Genomic DNA, 21,055 nt, shown 5'->3' on the forward strand with positions numbered 1-21,055 from the left:
AATCTAAGGCATTCCCATCAGCAAAAGTCATCAGGCAGTATACAATCCACAGCTTTGCCTATGCATGAAAAATAACGCGTTTTTATGCCATGGGCATAAGAAGAGATTATGGTTTCTCCATGGGCAAAGAAGAGATTAATTTTACGAGTCAGTCCTAACATAATAACTGGAAACTCAAAGGTAATTTTAGGGCTTTCTACAAGTTGCTCGAGATTTCCCAAAGAGTTGCCCATAATTTCTCAAAATTTTTGATTAACGAAGTTGCTCGAGATTTGCCACAAAATATCCAAAACTCTTCTTCTAATCAAGAAAATTTCTCTGAATATAAGCTAATTTCCATTTGAAGGTATGATTTCTAAGCGGTTTTATGCAATTGTACAGCAAAAGAAGTATCTTAATAACATCTTAAGGGGAAAATTTGTTAATTAACAAGGATTTCTTTAACTGAGAAAAGTAGTGAACATATTGATGACGTCATGTTTGCTGACGAGTTTTGTAACGTTTTAAAGCAAAATGAGCCGAAAGTTGAAACGTCTTCAGATGTCCTCGAACATTTTCGGCAAAACCGACTTCGTAAATCTTCGGAAATGTTCGTGTGGCCTCTGAACAGCACTCGGATAATCTTTCGAAATCTTTACTCTAGAAATTGTTCAAAATGCAACAAATTGATCAAGAGGGAAAAAGTTGCTCGAAGGAAAAAAAGTTGCTCGAAATATGAAAAGTTGCCAAAAAGTTGCCGAGCAACTTGTGGAAAGCCCTAGGTACTTTCATGTATATTTAAATTTAAAATTTAAGTAAAACGTAAAAAGAGAATAAAAACAGAGAGAAGTGTTATTCTGAGATTTGGTAGTTCTTTGTGGTGTAACCGTCAGGGCAAGAGTAGTCCTTCAGAAGGAGTAGGTGCCGTCTGACTCCATCTGCAGGTTGTTGAAACATCGGTCACCACAACACTTGTTTTCAGGGCTAACCTCATCTGGACCATCACACTAGAGAAGCGGTCGTAAGGATCCAGCTCAGGTGCTCAAAACAGGGGGATCCGAAGGCACAGGGATATATTGACCCTATAAGGTAAGGCAACTACCACTTGCAAAATGGGTGAGACACTCTTCCAGAAATTAGTATTCCCTCAATCGTCCTTCTACCCCCTTCCCCTTTTTACGCCTGCTACGCAAGCTACCAGAAATTGAATTTTTTACTTAAACGTGCACTAGTTGGATTTATTTATCGTTGGTCTTATTCTAAGTTCACCCCCCCCCCCCCCCCTAACCCCTCTACTCTTCCTTTCAACGCTTTGATGATTACAGGTTTGAATGCAATGGAATGTAATTAAAATGGCCAAGGAACAAGAGTGTCTATGAGGTTTGAATGTATACCCCTCTCTCCTCCGCAGAGGATCTTAGGGCCTGTTTACAAGCAGGCGGGTAACCCTAGCACATAGGGTTACCCTAGCACCTAGGGTTACCCTAGCGCTCCCACATTTCTTCTTTTTTCATCGACGTGTTTACAAGGCGCTAGGGTTACCCTAGCAGCTAGGGTAACCCTAGTTGAGTGCTAGGATTACCCTAGCTGCTAGGGTAACCCTAGCGCCTTGTAAACGCTCTGCTAGGGATAACGCGCCTACCCGGGACAACTTAATTTTGGCTCCAAAAGCTAAATATGTTTGAAAATACCGACAAAAACAGCGAATTGTGACCAAGAAACATCGTGTTCATTCACAATTTGTCGTATTTTTGCACTGGAACGGAATTATTTTCGAATAACAGTTTCTAACGACAAAATTTTACAATCGATTTTACAAGGTTAATTGAAGCGTAACCGGTGTAAGTTGACCCGGGTAAGTAGGGTTACCCTACCTGCGAATTTTGCTTGTAAACCCGGGCTATCTTCTAACCTTCTTGCTAGGGTAACCCTAGCACCTAGGGTTACCCTACCTGCTTGTAAACAGGCCCTTAACCTTTCGATTCTCTCCAGGCTCCGCGTGCTTACTTTTCACCTCTCCCCATTTCCCAGCCCGTACGAAACACGAAAGAGGCCTCTGCGGAGAAGAGAGATGTAATCCTGAAATTCAGCCAAAATGGATCAGGAAGAGGGGGAGGGGAGACACAACATATTATTGTGAAAATGTCTGAAATGACATTCTGCCAAGCGTGTCTCAACTCTTTCAGTAAACAATTGTAGCTCTACTAGCTATTGTAAAATACTGTCTAGACTAATAAACCTATGACTTCTTTGTCCTACAGCCGACGTTGCAATTAAATTGGTGCAGTCAATAGCTCATTTGCTCCTGGCTTAGTTAACGCTCCAAGTCTGGTTCGTGCATTTCCAAGAGATCCGGCAACAAATAAATCAAGCGGTTGAATTCGTCGTTGGGGAGTTTTCTATTTCCAAATGTTTAACAGTTCTATGTCCAACTTTCTAGCTTCTAGCTGGTCACGGTACCCAAGGCATGTGTCCCAATCGAGATCAACCAAACTTCCGGCCATCGAAGGCCAAAGAAGAGAGCTTAGTTTTCATTGGCTATTACTATCAGAAAAAACAAATCCAGAAATAAATAAATATTTCAGCAATGACACTGTCATTGTCGCGTTTTCTCACTTTAAACATGTATCAAGTAAATGGGAAAAGGTTTTCTCGCGTCTCTGTTACCAAGGTAATGAGCTATCAAAAGAAAGTCCAAAATTTAATTAGAAACTTAATGATCCATATTCGTTTGCCTGTTTTACAGACAATAACTACACGGCGACGAGGATTATACGGTATTTGAAGTTGTAAAACAACCGACTAGCCACACATTATTATGTTAAGTTTTTTTATTGTAATTTCTGCAAACAGTAATTTGGCAACACGGCTATTCATCCGCACGACGGATCGATTACTGTTGACAGCTGTTGCTTGGTAACCGATGTAAACAAGTATAAACACCGCGGGTTACCCGTCTGCTAGCAGGCATAAACAGATGGGCGCGTGACAAACATTATCCTGTATAGGGAATCACTGGGGCAGAAAACTCTAACTAAGAAACACAATCATCTGGCAACGAAAAGAAGACAACACCAAAATTAGTTTTTTAAGCCGCAATGGGTTGTAGTGCTAGCAGTCAAGCGAGAACTGTACAATCGAGTCCACAGCCCGTTCAGGCGACCGCTCAAACGACCACGAACCAAGTTGGATCAAGTGCTGCGTCGCCAAATGTCGATCATCCGAAGCCCGCGCAGATCGAAAGTACAACATCGGAGAGCGTCCAGGAGAAAAATAATCAGACTGATGATCCCAGAACAGGTAAATAAACACTGCTACGGGTTCACGGGATGATTCTATAAGCAGAAAAAAAAAATTGGAAATTTTCCCAAGCTAACGCTGGTGTCAGTTGTAAAACTCTCATGCTTTCAATCAATATCACCGTCGGAGTGTCGACAGTGAAATGCGATATTTTCTGCGGTCAAAAGCCGGTATAAAGAACAACTTTCAAACTATGTTGTTCATATGCTTTCATTTTTTTAATGGAATTTTTAAGTTATGGTGAAACACATCCTCATTAACCAGAAAATTTAAAGGTCAGTTTTTGTGATAAAATTTGGAAATCGCCGGCTCCAAAAAATTGAAAAATTAAAGCACATTTGAAAGATCTCGCGCATTAATAAATAAACAGTTGTTATTATATTTGTCGCATGGTTTTGTTTGAAACAGTTGGAAACAAAATGAACGCTCAAAAGAAAATCGAATGGCATTTGAAAGCATCTAAGCGGGCAATCGCTTTAGCGAGTATAGGCAGATAGGCAATTGCTGCATAAAGCGCCTTATCGCCTGAATTGTGACATGTATGACAAACTTGTGTCCACAAAAATTGCTAATGAGAGAGTTTTGCAAATGGGATGACCATTAGGAAAGCGAGTATTTTTAGTATAAGCACGAAAAGTAAATTTTAAACCTTTCACAGCAATAAAGAGAAACTGCGCACAGAAAGTGGCTATTAATAATAAACGACATCGATTCTCTTTCAGTTGATTTTTATAAAATATCTGATTTGTGGCCAAGAAGGAAACCTCACATCCGGAAGACAAGAAAAAAGGTTGGAACGTGCGGTTGAAATAAATTATTCAATGCGCTTGATCTCTTTGATAGAATTGGTAATCGTTTCTCCCTGATGTTTGCTGAAACTTCATTTTCCATTTAAACAATGTAAACCCAGAAAACAGGCAATAAATTTCGATGATCGGAAAAAAAGACGTTTCCACGACAGCACATCACAACAAATTCAAACAATATTTTCGTTGCTACAAAGACACTTAAAAAGAAAAAAATCAGTTAATTATCTTGCGGCCTTCCGATAAAAAAATCAACATACTACTTTGAATGATAAAGAACAATATTTAGACTAGCACAATAATAATGAAATGTTTAAAACACGACTGTTGCTATGGAAAAGAAAAATTCATTGAAAAAGCTATAATTAAATTCATGTCGAAATCGCACACGGAGTGTTAATAAATTCGTTCTTGTTTTTTTAGGGTTTTCTTTCTTCTAAATCTTAATATTAATTCCATTTACGACAATTAAATTTTTCGGAAAGTAGACGGCCGATTAAAATTGTATTTATGACCATTTATATAGAGTGTTTTCTTGCTTTATTCATTTGGTCCCCCGCAAAATCGCTGTTTTTAGACAGCAGAGCTATAAAAAAATTCGCAGTTAGAAGGTAATCGATCATACAATGTTTGAAACAAGTTAAAATGAATAGAGTTTCATTATCATTTTTAATACCAAAAATCTTTGATCCATAAAGAAAACCATTGCTATAATTATAAAACTATCGAAATCATCTCGTTGCAAGTATATTAGTATTTTCCCGCGCTGTATATGCTATTGAAACAAATGGGCATACAATAGTTTTTTGGCTGCGAACTTTTTTTGTTTCCTCGAAAATTTTGGTATTTCTGTGACCGCAACAGACGGCCAATATAAAGAGCATTCATGGAAAATCACTGGAACAGAAAATCGCTATTTATGCTTCAATTATTTTGAATAGGATTATGGATAGAACGTTTGATAGTTTTATACCACGAATGTCAAAATATTGCCCATGATCTTGACAAATCGTGTACGATGGAAGCAGTTAAACGAAAATTTTTGGAAATAATTAAAAACCACTCCAAGGAACTGTTACCCTGCGTGCCAGAGGGTTTTTTCTTCGGTTTCGCCGCAAAAGAAAAGAAAAGAAAAAAATCATTTGGCAAGTGAAAGGAATCCATAAATATGAAAAAGGCCAAAACGGTTTAAAATTGAGCATGGATTCCTTCGAAAATTTACAGACTTTTTTTTGTAACAATTCCTTTAACATATAGTGGCTTTCTCTACTTTAATTTTTGTTATATTTATAAACTAAGAAGATATATATGATTCCCTGTTAAAAGTACATAATTTTTTTAACAAAGAACCTGGGATAAATTTGAAACTCGATCGCACTAGAATTCCCGAACTTTTGCTACGACCGAAAACGATTTGTCATCAATTTGAACAAATATATAAAAACTCTAATTTATGATATCTCCGAGTAGATCTAGAAATCCAGCTATCAATACACTTTACGTTTCGATTAAAAGCCTCAATTAATATCACAACGGAACCTGTAAGTTCTAGTTCCGGGTGAAAGTTATAGAGATTACTCCATGGAAAATGCGCGCGTACGATTTTTATTCACGAGTTGAGTAGTATCAGAAAACGAACGAGTGAGCGTAGCGAACGAGTGAGTTTTCTGATACAACTTTACGAGTGAATAAAAATCGTACGAAGCATTTTCCATGGTGTAATTTGTTTATTTTATAGATACTGAGGTTTTTGAAAAGCAAATTATATCGCTCGACTTTTTATCAGTTACGCGCGTGTTTAGGAAACCCATTCATCTGCCATAAACTAAAATAACTAAAACATGTTTGTCTTTCAAAATCACATCTTTAATGAAGTAGCACAAGAAATGAGACGTCAGTTTATACTCTCACAACTTTTACAGAAACAACTTTTGATAGAAAACCTGACTGAGACTTGTACAAAACTTGCAAGTTCCAGTTTAATGTTTTAACACAACAAAACAGCGCTAAACGCTGAATAACTCAACGCGAACTCAGGCGGTGTGCGCACTAGGATCGCTATGCATCATGGTCGAAATTAAAATTCTGGTCATTTGTGTCAAGTCGTGGATAAGTGCACATCTCGTGGCAGGCGACGAAGGGGAGCTGTATTCGTTAAATACGCTGCGAAAATCAGCGAATTTGCTATGTTTTCTTTAAAAGAACGTTAATGAACAAACAAGTTTGAGTTTGGTTGCGAAAACAGTCTTCGCTTCTTGATACATACCGTTTGTTTATACGTACATTCGCATGTTGGTCCATGTGAGCGAAGGATAAATTATCTGCCCTGCCGGTGCATCGATAGCGGTCGATAGCCTACCATCTACTGCAAGACGACTCAATACCTGGGCCCAATATCACTTTGTTCGATCATTCACGATCAGTCAGCACTTTTTTGACTCTCCTTAAAGTCAGTGATCCCAAAACAATCGTGAGCAAACTCAAGGTAAGATGGCCTGTTCGAATGTTTTGACTTCTCTGTCCGTTCAGTCACTTCAGTGCCACCTTGAGTATTGAAATCGATTTGATCGTTTCGAGCTTTCAACTGTAGAAATATTGCGTTAAAAAGGCTTGACTTAATAGCTGCCTTGTGTTGTATAAGCTACCGAGTCTGCATGCATGATAAGAATTGTACTGATGTATTCTTGTGTTTATGTTTATACAAACTGATCAAAAGTTGGTACAAAATGTTATGAACAAGATCCTTTATAATTTAAGCTTTTCCAGGCTTTTTGCTGCTTGTTGCAGTTCTTTTTTGTTATTTACGGTTGAGGTTTGACTTCCTCCTGCATATACATTTTTTAAAAATTATTGAGCAACATTTCCCATGGGCTTGTTCTTTTTAAACTAGAACACTTCAGTAATACTTGTAACAGGTGGTTTAGAAAGTGTTAAATCAAATAAAAGAAAAACTGCATTTTACTGTATGTTTATTTGTCATTGCCAGTTTTTTGGTCCAATTCTTATGAAAAGTAGTTTAACTGTTTTGTTATAGCCATGAAACAGCAAATGGCATTTGTGCTTATACAGCCTGATGGAGTCACCAGGAGAGTTTGGGAGAATTTCATAGTTTATGTTCAGTTAGTTCTCTCGTGGTTATATTAGGCTATCAAAACATGTCCCAAAAAGCCTACAAGTCATTCCCATGTTTACATACCTCCTGAAACATGTTCGCACATAAATGAGCATGCAATTGCTTGCTCGAATTGTAAAACAGTGAATAGCATACTCATGAACCTTTCAGCTTTAGATCAGCCTACATTAGCAGGTGTAATAAATAGCAACCAGATCAGAAATTATGATGCAAGTCTTCTTTCATGCCTTTTAACTCCTCCCCTCTCCCATTTATTGAATTATAAAATGGTGTCAGCACCTGGATCTTGGAATGTAGTGATCTAAGGCAATTTTTTGCAAGTCATTTCTCTCATCTGAATGTATTCTCTCATCATTGACATATTAGCACTGATCTCAATGACTGCACTTGCTTTGATGCCAGTTATTTATAGCAATAGCTGTTTTCCCTGCCCCTGGTGACCATTTTAGCACTCAGTATACATTCCGCCTACCAAAATAAGCAAATCCCTGAGTATCTCTGTTGTCATCTAAGGATCTTTATCATGCCGTCACCTTTAAAATTCACAAATTGGTGTATTTTTCTTTTTTAACAATTACCTGTCTTCAATGGGCACATTTTATACAAGTAAACAATGAACACAAGTCAAGCATACAGACTTTTATTCAATTTATTCAATCTTTATTTTATCCACCTGGAAGCTAAGAAAATGATCTGGGAATTTGTGTTCAACATCAAAATACCCTTGAATGAACTTCCCCACAGAGTTTGACTTATAATAACGATAAATCGTTCCCTTTGACTAAAATGAACTCAGATAACTTCATCAAAATTATTGCCAGTTTCACAAGAAGCCAATACATTATTTTTTATTTAGTTTGGGTTAGCCTGTTGATTTCTATCATCCATGAACCGATGTAAAACATTTTAAGCACCGCTGGTAATCTAAACAATGTTGGAGGAAACGGTTCGTTGCTATCTCATAATTAAACGAGTCACACCATGCGATCACTTCTTGTATCTGTCACCTCTTCGAAGCCGTATTTGCCACCAAAACATGTCTGTATTAATTCGGAAAATCTACAACACAACGAGGGGAGCGTTTGGGAGCGTTTATACCCTGGCTTAGAACAAGCATTGTAGAAACAGTTTATACCAATTTCTTCGTTCAATGTGCAATGTACGAAAAATTATAGCTCAAGACAAGACGGATTCAAATTACATGCTCATACGGGACGAATTTTCGTTGTCCGCGTTTTTGCTGAAAATAATATACATTGCTTATTTTGTTGACAGAGATACAATCTTAGTGAGTATAAGTTTTTGTAACTGTAGAAAAGGAGCTCAGAAAAGAAATAATTCTATCGATAAACGAAGCTTGTAACTTACTAAATTTTCCCAGCTTCGCCGCCATCTTGCAAATTTTACATCCACAATGCATAGCGATCCCAGTGCGCACACCACCTGACGCGAACTCGAGCGAACTTTTACCAAATTAAATCAAGAAAACGGTCTGCCAAAACCAAGGACAAACCTGCAGTGTCTTAGTCATCATCTGAATCAAAACTCGCTACAATCCCTCGGAGTGAAGACGGCCCGTATTCTTGTCCTTCCTTTGTGCGAATTTACTCAAAGGTTTATTCAACTCGGCAGGAGGAATTTCGGTTATCTCGCTTCGTGTTTCTCTTTTGTTTGAAGAGACGTTGTGACAACAAGGCCGTCTTGTTTCGTTTTCTTTATAGTATTTTGGTTTTCCTGTTCTGCAATATAAACGACTCAGTGGAGCCGTTAAAAACACAAACAAACCTTGAACGTGTCTCCGCCATGTCGCCGGTGTTTACGACGAGAATAAAAATGGCGATACGTGTTGTTCACAAGTGAGTTTTCGTCGTTCGCGCTTGTGATTGGACGAACGACGTTTTTTCACTAGTGAGTTTTCATCGTTCGCCTTTCCTATTGGCTAATGCATTTTACGTATCATTTGTACGTAATCGTTTTTTCGTGAGAAGATCTCAGTATCTATGATATAAAATAGGTTTTACGATAATAGCTCAGAGGTGAGCTATCGAGCACGTCCCAGTTTTAGCTACGACATTGACAAAATATCAGCAGGTGTATAAATTTTAAAAAAATGGGAAAGGAATAAAAAGAAAGAAAAATAGAAGAAAAAAGAAAGACCACTGATTCATTTTCATAGTTTAGAGTTTTCTGAGAAAAGAGAGCGCTATAATCAATTTCATAGTTTACAGTTTTCTTCGACCGCACTCAACGTTCTTCTCGAGTTATAAGGAGTTTTTTTACATACGAGTGACTCGTAGGTTTGTATAAGTTCTGCTCTATATTGGCGTGCTTGTAAAAATAACTTATTTTGCTCGTCATTCCGCTCGGATATAGATATTCTGCTCGGTAGAATATTGAATTTATTTACGCTAATTAGCTAGCTGGCTAAAACAGTGGCAGCCGTTAAGACACTAAGCCGTTAAAAAGACGTTAAGCCGTTCAGCTTTTAAGACACTGTATAAATTGTCGATTCTTCTCACATGTGCACTCCGAAGTGAAATTTTTCTGTCGCTTTTATGATGATTATTATTTTGCAGTTTATATTCGATTTTTGGCTTATTTTACTCTGAAAGTTCGTTAATTCTGGTCCGCACAATGCTGACAATGCTCGCTAAAACAAAATCGTGGCTAAAAATGCCCAATGGGTTGTCAGTCGACAACAAACAAATCATTTACTTGGGAAAAACATTGATTGCACGAAGAGCTATGTGCGATGTGCGAAGTGAAGTTGTGAAATATCAACCAGAATACAAAAATGCTTTTAAAGGAGCTATGCCACGGGGATTTCGCAGAGTTTTGGTCTAAACTCTTCTGAAATTAGTGGTAGGCAACTAAACCCATTAAAAAAATTCTTTGAACATCAAAAGGAAGATATAACCTTAATTTGCGGATAGAAATCAAGCTACGGCTATAAATATCGATTTTTTGATTACGCGCGGAAACAACTTGAAAACGTTAGCCTAACTTTTTTTAAGTTGCAATCTGTTTCCATCCGAGCCATCCGCAGCCAAAGATGCTCATTAATAGTTTCAGTGCTCTAATATAGCAATTTTTAATAAAAATGGACTATTATTTTTAGGTTTCCTGCGACACAAATATAAATTTTGGCTGTTCAAAAATCTGGTAAAATGCGACGTGCTTCGGTATAAATTTATCACACTCGCGACTGAACTGATTTGAATTTTGGGTAATGCAGCATTTCCACAGCTGAACAACTTTCGATTTGTCAACTTTGCTTATGAAGGAAACTTCATTGGTCAACGAGGAAAATTCCACTCTTTAGAGTGACAGAAACGAGATACTGGGCTTAAACAATTTGCAAGTTATATTGCTTGTTCGTGGAAGGCGTACGTGCAGCTTTTCTCCTAAAATCAGTTTTTGCGTTGAAAAACGAGAGCAAATAGCTATGTTTAAGAGGTTTATCGAGGCATTTCAGTCCAAGAAAAGTAAGAAATCATCTAAAATTTAACAGCTCTTGACACTTCGGCTGGTTTAAACGCATTTTTATTTATTTATTTATTTATTTATTTTTTGCAGATCAAGAAGCTGCTGTTGATCAGCCGCAAAGCTCTGTCCCCGGGAAAGCGAGCGAGACCGAACCTCGGGAAGATCCTCTCGGAGAAGAATCGAGAGAAGTAGTCGAGGAAACTCCGCCAGAAAATGTCGAAGTAAAGAAAGCTGATGACGACTCCGCACAGGTAAATCAACCTGAAGAGGAAGCGAAGAAACATGAAGTAGCTGAAGAGGGCCAAGCTGTCGAAGAAAGCGCAGCTCCTAAAGACGACGAAAACCAGCAAGCGAACGAGAGCGCGGATACAGCAGAGCAAGCGACACCAGCGGAAACTAGCGGTGAAGATAAACCTGACGGAGAACATGCAGGGGAACTGAGCGAACCCGAAAAGCCAGCAGAGCAAAGCGTAAATGAGGGCGAAACTGAAGCGCAAAAGGAAAGTGAACAGGCTGCCCAAGTGGATGAAGAGAAACCTTCGGAAGGAGAGAACGCAGAGCAAACGCAATCTGCGGCCGAACAAACGCAACCTGCGGCCGAAGAATCGAAACCCGCCGACGAGGAATCGCAGCCTGCCGCTGAGGAATCGACACCTGCAGCCGAGGAGTCGAGTCCGGCAGCCGAGGAACCACAAGCTGAGGAACAGCCAGCGGCCGATGAGGCACAAAAAAGCGAAGAAGCTCAGCCTCAAGAAGAAACACCAGCGAGTGAAGACAGTTGAGATATTATTAGTTCAGCTTTAACTGAAGAGAAAACGCCCAGTTCAAACGACCATCATTTTACTTGAAGAATTTTCAGGATGCGCACAAACCCATTTTTGTCTGCAGCATTCACCACTTGAGTTTTGTTTAAAGATTTTGTATATATGCATTCAGAGATACGTATACGTGCATTCAGAGATACAAACATTCTAGAAGTCTGGTAAATCTGAATACGTCATTAGTACAGAGACGAATTAGAAGGGGGAGGGGGGAGGGTGCGAGAAAGGCAGTTAGAGTCAAGGGTGGTGTTAAACTAAACGCACTTTTCTAATGCATGCAACAAAAAACTAGTGTCAATCACAAATAGCGTATTTTGAATGATCCAATCAGAGTGCGAGAAACAGAACTCATGTAACGGTGGACGGGAAAATTCGCATACGCCAAATCACGATTGGCTCTCATTTTGCACGTGACTGGCTAAGGTGTTTTTTGATTGGCTAGTCAAAGGAGCACTTCGCAGGAGATTTATTTGAACCAATTTCTTTCGACGGGCACTGTAAAAACGCCCCAAAATCTAGCTCACTTTTTATCAGAGAAGCAAAGTATTATAATAAATGAAATAGAGATTATTTTGAAATGGCAAAGAAAATGAACTAAAAGGGAAAGTGATTGAACCAAAAAGGATATATACAAAAGACAACTAAATATTTCATTATTTCATAGCCCAATACTTTTATTTCTCTCCAACACAAAAAGAAAAGTTTACAAATTATCCAGGAACAGTTGAAAAGAAAGCATTCAAAGATTACTTAGTCTTTTTACCCATGTGAATATTTTTTAAATACGCGACTGAAAATGGTCGTAAATGTGTTACATGTAATTAGTAGAGTACAACAACTTATTTATCTCGTCAGATTAGATTGAAGATACATAGTTTTTTATAGTTTCTGAATCAGATTTTTAGTTACCCATACTTATAGAAAAATGAGTTTTTGAGAGATTAACCAACAGAAAATATTATTTTGTCGGTTGACAGAAATATTTAGGGATTATGATCAATTTTAATGATCTTGGCAGAAAACAAGTACAGTAATTATACTAATTGAAGTTAAAATGTCTATAATTTAAAAATAATGTCAACTATGTGAATAATGCTCTTTTGATATCTTTCACGACTTCTCCTAACACTGGAATAATGCAATAAAAGTGCTACGTTAATGTTCTTTTTATTTTAAATACGTAACACCGAAACTCGATGGGCTACCCCCTTCTCCGATCGCGCTTTGCTCTCTCTCCTCGCATCTCGCGCTTCGCGCTCGAACTCCCTTTCTCCATCCCCTTTGAACGCCGGCCACGCAGGCTATCGATGGGCGCAATCCCAGTTTGGACTTTAGACCACTTATTTCCGCGGACTTACATGGACGCCGAAAATTCGTTATGTAGAGGTTGCTTACAAAACCGTTCACCATCGCTATCCATGGGAGGATTTCGGAAAAAGCGCGCGAAAAATGGGCAATTTACTACCAGCAACGAAGTAAGCAATTTTCCGTACGCATCTGAAAATGTTGCGACAATATGTTGCCCGCGGGGCCAAACGAGGATGAGAGTTGACCTTCATGAGAATTTTCGTCAACTCTCCTTGACTATTATGAACTCGGGCAAAACGAGAATGAGAGTCCGTCAAACTCTCATTGACTTTCGTTAAAATTTAAGCTTGTTCAAAGTCTATGAAAGCACACGAGAGTCGATGGGACTGCATGGGAGTTTCAGACCAAACGAGAGCGAGGGTTTGAACTCTCATCCTCGTTTGGTCCGGACTTAAATTTAATCTAATGAACCACACGAAGTGTGTATTCTTCAGTTTCATAATTCATTTTTGGAGTTTTGTAAAGAAACGCAAAACCCATTCTTGGTACAAGATCAGGATTTGGATTTTCCCAAAGAAACGCACCCTTTGTTGCAGACATGTCGAGGCCAAATCTGCGCACTCCCATTATAGATCGGTGAGGGTAAACTAAGATCTGGAGGGTTGAATAATTTCTGGTTTCCTTTTTTTCTGTGATATTTCTATTTTTACTCGCGGGCATTTTTTGAAGGATTACCCCATTAACTGAAAGGTCCTGAAAAATGCGATAAATAGATTTTATTTGCAACAAGTTAGTTACACGAAACTTTGGGAGGCGAAACAGTGTTAAACATCTATTCCTAAAATTATTCGCATGAAAAGGCATCTTCAGTACAAGGTTACAAAAACATCCACAAGATTAATTTTTAACATCCCATCACAGTTTACTTGTCGTAACCTGAAGCAAAGAAGAAAATCCTCGATAAGAAAAGGGCGGGTAATTTTGTGCCACTAAGGAAGTAATGACCACAGAAAATATGGTGTCTTTGAATACACCTCCATGAGAAAATGATGTGCTTGCAAATGCTTCCCGTATATTGTTTTCTCCAAGGGCCTGGAAACGGAGCAGTGATCGAGGGAGTCCTGAACTGGGTGCGAGATTTTTGGCGGGAAAAACTGCGTTCTGGAAATTTCTTGCCACGCACAATAATCTGATTGGTTGTTACCTGGACGTTCAAAATCACAATAACCAATCAGGGGCGCCACAATTATCTCTGTGGTGCTACGTCACCAGTATGGTGTTTTTTTGCTGGAATCTTAGATCTCTCTTTCACCGAGGATCAAACGTTTTTTTTCATAAGTAGAAATTTCTGGTCAAATATCTTTACCACACTTATAGGTTATTGTGAAAGCTCTGGGCGGAAAAATGTCCAAATTTGCGTAAATGTCAACCCCATAGGAGACTTTCTTTTGAGAGGCAGTTTAGATAATGTAAGATGGCATTTCACACCATTCGATGAACTAAAACGAATGCAACAAGAAATCAATCACTTAGCCTGCAAAGACCAAAACATTTATTTCATTGCACTGATTTCCTCCAGATCATTCATCATTACGTTACAATGCACACTATTTCATCTTATTGGTTTATCGAGACACTGCTTATTCTTTAAAAAATTACAAAAACTAGATTTTTATTTGCCCTTGATATTCATATTAGTTTGTAGAATTGTTTGATCACCATGGCAGTACATCACTGTCTACTCGTCCTTTACCTCTCCAACAATGGCAACTGCTTCAATCTCCACTTTTCCAAGCTGTGAAAAAAGAAAGATTGATTATTACAAATATCTCTGCTCCATTACTGGCACGTACCGGTAGTACATGCAGAGGGCTGGGTGGCTGTAACCCTTTTGAAGCATCATGTTGCCACAGACATCAGTTTTCAAATTTCCCTGACTTTTTCCTGATAAAAATAAAATTTCCCTGACCAAATGAATGCAAAATATTAGATAACAGAAGCAGCCTATATCCTTCCCTTCCAAAAAAACATTGCTGCGATCTCATTGACCTGAAATGTTTCTTTCAGCCTTCAAAGGCATTTAATAAGTCAGCGGTGTTATTTTCCCTAGTAGTTTCCCTGACTTTTCAATAAAATGTCAGTTTTCCCCCAACTCAAAATAAAATTCCCAGACTTTTTTTTTTTGACCTTCAAGAATTTTTATTTTTCCCTGACCTGTTGCAACCAGCATCGTAGGTCTACAATAGTAGCCAATAAACATAGGATGGTATGCATGCAAAAAAAAAGGGTTAGAGTGGCACAATGCTTTGCATGCATTATGCATGCAAAGCATTGTGCCACTCTAACCCTTTTCACTGGTTATGAGGGTGGTAAAAGGGCTATATGCGTGATGCGCAATTTGAGCGAAAAAAGTGTGTGGCACCTGATTTGATCATGCTTCAAATGAAAGCTTTTGAGCAGTGCTTTTACATGGTTACGTGGTTAACTGTGCTGTACAAGGTGCCATTGTCTTTTGAGACTTTTGTGTGACCATTCAAAATGAAAGCTGCCAAGCAGTACTTTTATGTGGTACTGTTTATATACCGTATTTACTCGAATAAGCGCCGCGGCGCTTAAATTTTTCGCACCTCAAGTGCGGCGCTTATTCGAGGGCGGCGCTTATTTGAGGGCGGCGCTTATTAAAAATGCCGACGCCACAAAGAATCTAATCCTTTACATTAATTGAAAAAGCGTCTTTTGATTGTCAGTATTTGTCTCTTGCTGAAGATAGAAGTGGCGTTAGCTGTCCTGGCAAAGTTGGCGGCCTTCGCAACATTTACAGAATTACGTTTTGTAAGAATGTTGGACAGAAAAACTAATGGGCGAGCGTTAAAACAATCACTTTGAACTGAATAAGCTGAACCATCACTTTCCTTGAATAAGCGCCGCATCGGGACTGCGGCGCTTATTCGGGGGCGGCGCTTATAACTTTTTTGTCCGAAATGCGGCGCTTATTCGGGGGCGGCGCTTATTCGAGTAAATACGGTATGATATTGTACAACATTTGTACTTAAGTCTGTTGATTTATAAAAAAAACAGTAAAAGAGAAACTTCACTGCAGATCATCAGTTACCTTTGGAAGATTTGCCACTTGATAAGCTGCCCTGGCTGGCTGTTTAGATGTGAAAACTGGGGGAAAAAAGTTCAAATGTCAGAATTCTGTAGTAGTTCCAAGAAGTATCCATACCTACGCAAAGGTCATTGAAAATTACCGGGTATGTGGGTGAGGGCAGATCCAAAAGCCAAAGATTTTAAAGGAAAATAGGAAGCTAATAAAACTGGAATTTTCAAGGAGGGGGAGGGGGGGGGGGGGCAAACCCAAAAGCCTTCCATGGTAAGGGACTTCGGAGCATTTTTCTTATTGGGGGGGCTGACTAGTGACTTGAAGTGGGGGGCTTTAGAGTACCTTCTCTCAGAAAGTCTTTATTTTTTCGGAAATATTGGGAGGGGGCTAAGGCCCCCCCCCCTGCCCCCCTGCTCCGCAGTCCCTGATGGTGAGAGTGGTACGGATACTTTCTGGAACAGCACATTGAATAAATAATGAAACACATTAGATGTCCACCATGACCACGTTTTTTTTTGGTGGATCAATAATTTATTTGTAGTATAGTCACAAATGGAACAAATCTTTTACCATTTGAATTCTCCAAAACTAAAAGGACTTGCATTGCAACATTTGCCAAGAGAAGAGGCATACATAGGGGTAATGTATTTTCTCAAAATTATGCACACTGTCTCCAAGGTGGAGTAAGCCAGTCAATTATTTATAATAAAAAAATAAATAAATAAAAACATTGCTACGTAAATACAGAGTTGGAATAAACTCAAATAAGTTCTTGGTCAACCAGGTCAAGTTTGAAGCAAATGCTGAGCCAGGCATTAAAATGAGGAACTACATATGGTATGTAAAAATTAAACCAAAATATAATTAGCAAACTAAGATAAAAATAAGCATACTTACATGTTTTATACACCTCATTTACTTTGCCAAAGTCATTTATGTCAGCCAGTAGAACTGTGGTCTTCACGACTAAAAACAAGAATTATTAATAAAATTAAAAATGGTGAAAATTGACAGATTAGTTAACCCCTGAATGGCAAAGGTGCAGAGCAGGGGGGACAGGGGGGGGGGGGTTTGCTATAGCCCACCCACATTTCAGTGCCAACTGTATCGCTAGGGCATAAAATTGGTTTGTCAAGACACAAATCGTTTCATCAGGATTGTGCTTGCCAGGATTATATGCTGAAGGAATTTTGACGAAACTCCTTTTCCCAAAACGCTACTTAGAGAGGTCCACAACTTGGTAAGATTGACACTACCATGTAGCATTGGCGACTGCAGAGTGTATATTTTCTGCTCTCTGACATTTTAAGAACAGCCCAAAGAGCAACATAAAGCAATGGTTTTAACCTCCTTGTTATGCATTGTCACAAATTGATCACAGACACACCGGACTCTGTTTAAGACATTTTGGGAAATTTGAGTAGATGCATACGCCCCCCATGGAGGGGAGGGTGTGTGTTTTGCTTGAATTAAGACTTTCCCCGCCCCCACCTTTCAAAATGCTGTGCCACCTCTGAATGGGTAGATAGTAGATAAAAGTAATATATATTTACCTCTGTCAAATGATGAACCTCCAGCTTCAAGAATATGACCCATATTAACCAGGGCCTACAACACACACAAACAACATTATTTATTACTTTTCACTTTTAAGGCGGTAAAGTCACATTGTTAAATTAGAACCCACAGAGTGTAAAGAAATGTCATGCCTTACATCAACCATATAATAAAGTATTTTTTGTTTGTCTCACGACGTAGTCATGTGTGATGGAGATCGCGACGTTTCGACTGCACACTGCTAGTCATCATCACTCAGCCTCGTAACAAAATCATCTGTTATCTCCAAGGAGAAAAAACATCTGTCATCTGTTCTTGTATCTAATGGTTATCCTTTTTTTTTTCTTGCAGAAGATCACCAAGACCAGAAAACCGAGCACCAATGCTGAACCTGCGACCGAGTTTAAATTCACTGCAGTTTTGCCCTACGTCAAAGGTCTTTCCGAACAACTTGGCCGCTGCCTAAAACAACAAGGCGTGCGCACTGTTTTCAAGTTGGAAAGCACACTACGATCACACCTAGTACGGCCGAAAGACACTGTTGATTCCACTAAGCAAGATGGCGTTGTTTACAGGATTCCCTGTGAATGTGGCAAAGTTTACATCGGTGAGATGGGAAGACCTATGCAAGACAGGATCAAAGAGCACAACCGGGACATCCGACTCACACGTACCCAGACCTCCGCCATTGCAGAACACACCAACAACACCGGACACTACCCACTTTGGAATGAAGTAAAGTTTATTGATCGTGACCCACACTGGTACAAACGCAGGGTCAAAGAGGCAATTCACATAAGACTTCACCCTAATAATATCAACAGGGATAATGGAAATAAAATTCCTGAAGCATGGATTCCCACGATCAAAAAACGCAACAACAGGAGAACTGTACGACAGCGGACCGCTGAGGGAACAACAGGACACAGAAACAGCGAGGATCGAAATGCACCAATCACAGCTGTTGAAAGCCAACCAATCACAGCGCGGCAGCGTGCTTCATAAGTTCACGCACAACCAGTCAACCTTATCGCCTGATGAAGACTAGCAGTGTGCAGTCGAAACGTCGCGATCTCCATCACATGTGACTACGTCGAGAGACAAACGAAAAATACTTTATTATTGTACTCTACCACGATGAATAACCACAAGGACCTAAATTTTTTTAATAAACTTGAAATCCCTTGGCTGGATTGATACCAAATTCAACTGTTTAGTCTAAGATGGGTTAGAAAAGATAGATATTAATTTGCTAAAGAAGATTGTCTGTATTGCAGATTACAAAGTGTTTAATACAATTAATAAATAATAATTTGCAATTTCCATACCTGCCTGGCTTGCTCAGCTACATCGCTTGACACAAAATCCATGGTCTTTTATGTGAGAACAAAATGAACGATGTACAAATGTTATAAACACACTTAAATAATCAGAAATTTTTGTGACCACACCCAAGAATCCACAACGAAGAATAGAACATTACAAATAATAAAAAGAGATTATTTTTCATGATAGGAGTAAAAGGGACAGGGAAAGTCCACAGGAGGTGGGATAAGTATTGTAACGGTGTTAAGATGGATTCCAAAAGTTGGAGGAACTGCAAGAAATAGAAAACCTTTCTGGAATAGAAAAAGCACATGGAGGACAGACCCACTAAGGAAGGCATGTGGGCCAGAAGTAAAAGGTATAGAAAGCAGACAGTTAAGATTGCCTCTCCCCTGTATATAGCTGACATCCTTAAATTTGGTAATTTATTAAATACCAGTTTTGACAGCCGACTGTTAAAAGTTTACAGACTGTGCAGTAGCAGAGAGGTCTTGGGAGCCCAGGCCACCCTCCTCTCCCAATCCCCAACAAGGCCATATTTTTTTCATCATGGGTATGAAAGGAGGTTTGTGGTCATGCCCTTTACAGTTCTCATAGTAACGCCACCAACATACCGGGAATACGGCCTGGGCAACTGTTCAAGCATATGAAAAATACATTTGTTACTGGTATCACAATCTGCCCTAGGTATAGACCACTTGCATGCCTGCAAACTTGAGCTGGGGGCAACATTGATGAGGAGTGCTGGTTGTTGCCTCAGTAGATAAATTTTATGGGATCATCATAAGTGGTGGAAGACAATTCAATTTACAACTAACAAAATGATTTTTCAAATAACTCCTTTCATTCCAACTCAAATTTCTCTGCATTTCACCCCCATTTAAGCACCTCAGCCATGTGCCACAGATGGGCTAGGGGCCCGGGAGTGGTACTCAAAAAAGTTTTATACGGGGAGGCTCCGCCCCAAGTTCTTATACCCTTACCCTTTTATATACCATTTTGACAGAAATTGTACCCCTTTCGTATACCTTTAACTGAAAAAAGGTACCCCTTTCATATACCTAAAAGACATGGTGTAGACTGAAAAAGGTACCCCTCTTGGGCCGAGCCTCCCCGTCTAGGCCATTATAGGGATTTCCCCCCCCCCCCCCGGGCTAGGTGCTTGCCTGATTGATTGCCGTAATTGCTGCCAGTCGCAACCATCAACCATCTTGCAGATATGCTAGAAGCAAATGAAAACTTGGCTTTATAAAATGATGAGTTTCAGTATAAAATATTACCTCAGGGTTTAATCCCAGCTGCCCAGAAACGTACATTGTTTTGTCAGCAATCACAGCTTGGCTGTTAAGTGAAATTAAAAATCAATGTTTATTAAATAGCTAATTTGCAAAATGCGACATTAATCATAAACTGAATTAGAAGGACGAGCTAAAAAAGAAACAAGCTCATCAGGAAGCAGTAATCAGTAAGCTTGCAAATTGCTCCAAAAGATGGATAAACCAAATAAGAAATTTCTTGCAACAAAAGCTTTAAAATGTAATTGTACAATACTGTACTTGATAAAGCTATACCTGTATACACCAGGAATTGGTTGAACTCCTTTCAACGTATGAACAATCTTCCTTACAGTAGCCATGTTGAGATTAACAGGTCTTGCTCTTTTTAAGCGCAAAATGAAAAGAGCACGCGACCGATCACGAGCAGCACTTCTGTGCAGACACCCAGCGAGGGTAGAGAGGGGGAAATTTCTACTCGCTCACGCCGTCCCCGGCAGGTTTTGGAAAATGCTGAAAACGTGCAGTAGCTTACTGCATCTTGGATGACTTCGAATACACTGTTTGTAAGCTTGGTTTTCTTCGAAGATACATGAACGTACTAACACTGTAATCTCTAAGTCAGTTCACGTGGCATATTAAAATCTTCCAGGTAGCTTTTGCCCAGATCGGAGATGAAATCGGTCGAAGTTTTTCTACCCCCGACCCAGCCCCTCCCTTAGATTTCTAAAATTGTTCAATACTCCTTACTTGTAAGGTCCAATAGCTCCTGGAGCTTTCGACGTGGCAACAATCCTTCTAACCGTGGCAGCCATCCCTCTTAACATCACAAATTTATGTATATGTTGAAATCGGCCCGGGAATGGAACAGTAGGAAGTCTTGGATAGTACCCTTGGGAATCGGATGAGGGCTAACGTTGGTCAGCGGATATTTTCGCGACGCTTTTACACTTCATATAAAT

The 21,055-nt window shown here is 39.2% G+C and overlaps 2 protein-coding genes across 3 annotated transcripts; one reads left to right on the forward strand and one right to left on the reverse strand.

Annotated features, from left to right (window-relative positions):
* Window positions 1-2,902: 2,902 nt before the first annotated feature.
* Window positions 2,903-12,688, forward strand: LOC144646320 (uncharacterized). Of its 2 annotated transcripts, none has more exons than XM_078505868.1 (2): window positions 2,903-3,279; window positions 10,795-12,688. In XM_078505868.1, the coding sequence occupies exons 1-2, from the start codon at window positions 3,078-3,080 to the stop codon at window positions 11,484-11,486; spliced, it is 894 nt and encodes a 297-aa protein (XP_078361994.1). In that variant the 5' UTR covers window positions 2,903-3,077; the 3' UTR covers window positions 11,487-12,688. The 2 variants fall into 2 exon arrangements, with proteins under 2 accessions (XP_078361994.1, XP_078361995.1); XM_078505869.1 differs by lacking the exon at window positions 2,903-3,279 and adding an exon at window positions 10,448-10,703.
* Window positions 12,689-14,362: 1,674 nt separating this feature from the next.
* LOC144646322 (2-iminobutanoate/2-iminopropanoate deaminase-like) lies at window positions 14,363-21,004 on the reverse strand. The gene is made up of 7 exons (XM_078505872.1): window positions 20,844-21,004; window positions 20,100-20,160; window positions 18,822-18,866; window positions 17,490-17,544; window positions 16,834-16,902; window positions 15,946-16,001; window positions 14,363-14,628 (listed from the first exon to the last, which is right to left on the reverse strand). Exons 1-7 carry the CDS (start codon window positions 20,918-20,920, stop codon window positions 14,572-14,574), a joined length of 420 nt encoding a protein of 139 aa, XP_078361998.1. The 5' UTR covers window positions 20,921-21,004; the 3' UTR covers window positions 14,363-14,571.
* Window positions 21,005-21,055: the final 51 nt, after the last annotated feature.

The sequence above is a fragment of the Oculina patagonica genome, chromosome 3 (assembly GCF_052425735.1).
Source record: "Oculina patagonica isolate OP01 chromosome 3, crgOcupat, whole genome shotgun sequence".
In the NCBI taxonomy this organism is placed as follows: domain Eukaryota; kingdom Metazoa; phylum Cnidaria; class Anthozoa; order Scleractinia; family Oculinidae; genus Oculina; species Oculina patagonica.